At 51.6% G+C, this 5,188-nt stretch overlaps 1 protein-coding gene across 1 annotated transcript in view; it reads left to right on the top strand.

The window, feature by feature from the left end:
- Window positions 1-221: 221 nt before the first annotated feature.
- TRIM25 (tripartite motif containing 25) overlaps window positions 222-5,188 on the top strand; it is a 20,173-nt gene continuing 15,206 nt past the window's right edge. The window contains exon 1 of the mRNA XM_042782156.1: window positions 222-818. Coding sequence (XP_042638090.1) covers window positions 222-818 — 597 coding nt within the window. The remainder of the gene's footprint in view (window positions 819-5,188) is intronic.

Consider the following 5,188-nt stretch of genomic DNA (forward strand, 5'->3'; position numbering starts at 1 on the left):
GGGGGCCCTACTGTCGCTGGACTTCTTCGGGGCAGCCAGTCGCGCCGCCTCGCCACAACCCCCAGCCAGCAGACCTGCCCCTGCTCACGTGACTTCCTGAGAAGCCGCCGGCCCCGCCCCGGCCCCTGTTAAGTTTCGTTTCTTCAGTCTCGGCGTTGCAGGCAGTGCTGCATCCTCGGCCGTCGTTCTAGCTTGTCCCGTCTGGACCCTCTTGGAACGCCATGGCGGAGCTGAAACCCCTGGCCGAAGAGCTGTCGTGCTCCATTTGCCTGGAGCCCTTTAAGGAGCCGGTGACCACGCCGTGCGGCCACAACTTTTGCGCTTTGTGCCTGGACGAGACGTGGGCCGTCCAGGGCGCGCCGTACCGGTGCCCGCAGTGCCGAGCCGTCTACCAGGCGCGGCCGCAGCTGCAAAAGAACACTGTTCTGTGCGCGGTGGTGGACCAATTCCTGAGCATCCAGCTGGCCCAGACGGAGCTCCCCGACGGCTGGACGCCGCCCACCCGCACCGCGGCCCCCAGCCCGGCAGGGCAGGTGGCCTGCGACCACTGCCAGAGGGCGGCCGCCGCCAAGACCTGCCTAGTGTGTATGGCCTCGTTCTGCCAGGAGCACCTGCAGCCGCACCTCGACAGCCCCGTGTTCCGGGATCATCAACTCCAGCCGCCCATCCGCGACCTAATGCGGCGCAAGTGTCCCCAGCATAATCGGCTGCGGGAGTTCTTCTGCCCAGAGCATGGCGAGTGCATCTGCCACATCTGCCTGATGGATCACAAGGCCTGCTCAACGGCGTCGATAAGCCAGGCCAGCACCGAGCTGGAGGTAAGGGGAGAGGGGGAGGGCTGGGTAGGTTGCCCGGAGGACACTGCCACTGGTCATCTCTGCCATACCCTGAGTCTTGTGGGGGTGTTTGCTGTGCAAGGCCTGAGGTGGAGGACAGGGATCTCCAGAATGTCACTGTGCAAAGGAGGTGGGGATCATACAGGCCTCTTCCACCATATATGCCAGCCTCCCAACACACACCCATTTTACAGAGATGCAACCAAGGTGACTTGCCTTGTGCTTATCTGATGGTGTTTTGTAGGTGGTTATGTCAACTATGAGCCCTGGAGGTTATCTCTGTTCCTTCATTAAGTCCTGGGAGCACCCAGGAGATGGATATTATTATCTTCGTTTTATAGTTGAGGAAACGGGTCTAGAGACATTAATTGAACTTGAGGTAATGCAGTAAGTAGTGGAGCGGGCTTTGAGACCCAAGATGGTTTGATTCCAGTGTGTGATTTCTCACCACAGGCCAGCCTCATATATTTATAAGTCTGGAGAAACCAGAGCACAGGCCACTTCCAGAGGCTTGAGGCCATGTAAGCAAAAGTCTCTGGTGACCTGGAGAGTTCTGTTGACCAGGGTCAGTTGTCGTTATTAGAGGACAGGGAGGGTGTGCTGAGCCCCAGGGTGACTGACCCACGGGGAGAGCTAGGCTCTTGCACCATAGCCCCCCCTCCTGGATATATGACTTTGAGCAAAGGACGTGGCCTCTGGCCTGGGGCTGCCTCAGTGAAATGAGGAGTTGAGAGTTTGGTTCCTAAGGGCTCTTGCTCTGTGATCTTTGTGGTTTGGAGGGACCGTTCCTTTCCTCTGTGGACTCAAGGCAGAGACTGAAAGATGTAATCACACCATCTTGAGTTGTACACCTTTCTAAATTCCAAACCAAACTCACTGCCATCGAGTCAATTCCAACTCATAGCAACCCCACAGGGTTTCCAAGGCTGTAAATCTTTGCAGAAGCAGATCTTGTCTTTCTCCCATGGAGCGGCTGGTAGGTTTGAACCACTGACCTTTTTGGTTAGCAGCCGAATGCCTTAACCACAGCAACACCAGAGCGCCTTCTGAGTTCCAAAGCATGGCCTTATTTGATTTCACGATTACAGCCCTTTTGGCTTTCTGACCAAGAAGAACAGGGGCTCTTCTTGTTTTGTTAAAGGAGACTCGATGCCTGGGTGAAGTTGGGGTGAGGGTGGTGGTGGGTTTGCAGTGGTGCTGGATCCAGAGTACAAGCCTCCTTGATTTGAAGTACAGCCAGTCGTCCTTCCTTGGCCTTATCTGCGTCACTGGGCCAGAGCTGGGTGTTGAGAGAGGCCTGGGTTTGACTCCTAGCTCTGTGTCCTAGCTGGGAAATCATAAAAGGAAACAACAACAACAACAACAATTAGTACCTCTCCGCAGGGTCCACCACCTGTCTGTCAATCTGTCATACTTTGGGGGCTTGCATGTTGCCATGAGTCGGATCCAACTCATAGCGACTCCTCCTTGGGTTTCCAAGGCAGTATCACTATGGAAGTAGATTGCCCGGTCTTCCTTCCGAGGAGTGGCTGGTGGGCTTGAGCTGCCACCTCTGGTTAGCAGTCAAATAAGACTCAGAGTGACCGCATGTGACAGAGTAGAATTGCCCGATAAGTTTTCTTAGCTGTAATTTTTTTTTTTTTTTTAAATTGTGAATTGGATGAAAGTTTACAGAGCAACTCCATCCTCGACACAGCAGTTCACTTGCACTTTGTCTCATGACATCGACTGCAGTCTCCTATAATGCTCTCCTCCCACCTCCCCCACACAGCTACCTCCTCCCTGTGTCCTTCCCTCCCATGCAGTCCTGCCCCCCCCCGAGCTGTCTCCCTGTGCATACACAGCCCTTCTATTCTCCCATGATTGTTTTCTCCAAGGAGCGTATCTACCTAGTGTAAATGTTCAGCTCATATGCCTGTCTTTTCTTTGGCTGGAAGCCACAGGAGTGGGTTCAGTTCCAGACCTGAAGGACAGCTAGGGACCATAGTCTCAGTGGTTCCGTCAGACTCTATCAGACCGGCAAACCTGGTCTTTTTTTTTTTTTTTTTAATGATTTTGAGTTTTGTTCCACATTGGTCTCCCACTCTATCCAGGATCTCCTACAAAGATCCCCCTCCAAGTGGTTGACATTAGTAGCCAGGCACCATCTAGTTCTGGTCTCATAGTCATATAGGGTGAGGATCGCATGGTGTACCCATCGCTAGGACTAATTGTTTCCATGTGTCTTTGGTTTTCTTCATTCTTCTTTGCTCTGGATGAGGAGAGAACCATCGTTGCATCTAGATGGCTGCTTGCAAACTTTTAAGATCCCGGTAGCTACTTGCCAAAATAGGAGGTGGAACAATGTTCTGCATAGTATGTTATGCCAGTTGAGCTTCTCTGTAATCTTTATGGAAACAGATAGCCAGGTCATTCTCCCCTGGAGTGGCTGGGTGGGTTTGAACCTTCAGCCTTTTGGTTAGCAGCCAAGTGCTTAACCATTTGCTTTACTAGGGCTCCTTTACTGAAAGCTACACAATCAGTTATTTCAATACCAGCAGGATCACCCAAGTGCAGTGGAATTTCCAGACTAAGACAGACTAGGAAGAAAGGCCTGGTAATCTCCTTCCAAAAAGCAGCCAATGAAAACCTGTGACTCACAACAGGATATGATCAGAGTATAGTGCCCCCCAGTTGGAAGGCACTCAGGATTCACAGTGGCTGCAGTGGATGGAGCATGTCAATGACTGGGAGGATGGTGCAGGACTAGAGGAGGCTTCGTTCTGTTGCACATGGGGGCTCAGTGATTTAGAGCTGACGCTATGACAACTGACAACAACAATAACGTCAGGAAGTTATTGTCAGGATTAAATGAGGCACGGAGTAAAAATTGGCTTACAGAACAAGCTCTATAAGAGCTGCTGTTACCATTCCTGTGACACAGGCTTGAGTAGAGGAGAGCTTGCTGTGTTGAGGGTGCCCTTGGGCAGGCTACCCAGATCTTCTTTGCCTTAGGGTTTATTTTGGTTACTTAGTGCTGCTTTGACGGGAATATACCCCAGGTAGGATGGCTTTAACAAACAAGAGTTTATTCTTAAAATTTTTGGAGGCTAGTACACCGAGCTCCAAGTGCCAGGCTTTAGGGGCTGGGTGAAAGCCCCTCAACCTTAGGGTGCAACTATGCCTTTTGCTTCCGGCCCGCAGAAGCTAGAGGCATCTCTTCACTCAGGCAGCTACTGGCTGCTGAAGCTAACGAGCCCAAGGTCGACAAACAAAATGGCACACTCCCAATGTTACCAAACCACACAGCAGGCCATTGATTCAAGTCCACTGAAAGTCCCAAGATGGGCAGGGCATGGCAGGCTGTTGAACAAAACTTGGCTACATGCAGGGTTCAAGCCTGCCATAAACTAGAGACCGTTCCCCAAGACTTCTCCTTATATATAGGAAGCAGACCACATCCCTAGGGCAGCTACTCAGCTGCTCACAGTAGATTCCACCATGGAGTTGATTACCAGTCTCATCATGGGGAATACTAATCCAGCTGCCCAGCCACTCATCCAGGCCCAGCCAAGTTGACACACAAACTTAACAACCACAGGTTCAATGGCCAGACAGTCAGGACTGTGGCAGCCTGGCTCCTGCAGAGTTCCTTCTAGAAGTTCTTACCTGTAGAGGCAAGTAGGGGCAGCCACACATCTCTTTCAGCCTTCACATCCCAGAGCTGCAAGCTCCTCCCTATTTATTTGTGTCCGTACACACGTTTTTTTAATCCCTGTGTGGTTAAGTTTGTGTGTCAACTTGGCTGGGCCTGGTTGAGTAGCTAGGCAACTGAATGTAGTTATTCCCCATGGTGAGATTGGTAATCAGCTCCATGGTGCAGTCTATTGGAGGAGCTGAGCAGCTGCTTTGGGTGTGTGGGCTGCTTCCCGAATATAAGAAACAGCTTTGGGAGTAGGCTCTAGCTTATGGCACGCTTGAACCCTGTATGCAGCTGAGTCATTGTTCAGCGGTCTGCCATGCTCTGCCAATCTTAAGACTTTTAATGGACTTGAATTAATGGCCTACTGTGTGGTTTGGTAATATTGGGACTGTGCCTAATTACTTGTCTACTTTGGGCTTGTCCGCCTCAGCAGCCAGCAGCTGAGTGAAAAAAAGCCTCCAGCTTCAGTGGGCCAGGAGCAGGAGGCAGAGCTGAAGCCCAAGGTGAGGGGCTTTCACCCAGCCCCTAGAACCTGGCATTTTGAACTCAGACTTAAAGCCTCCAAACTGTAAGAGAATAAACTCGTTTGTTAAAGCCATCCTATTGGTATGTTCTTTTCAGAGAGCGGCACTAGGTGACCAGAACAATCTCTAAACAGGCCTTCCCGGCC

This window comes from Orycteropus afer, unplaced genomic scaffold, assembly GCF_000298275.1.
Source record: "Orycteropus afer afer isolate SDZICR_OR568_19922 unplaced genomic scaffold, OryAfe1.0 scaffold00249, whole genome shotgun sequence".
NCBI classification, from domain to species: Eukaryota; Metazoa; Chordata; class Mammalia; order Tubulidentata; family Orycteropodidae; genus Orycteropus; species Orycteropus afer.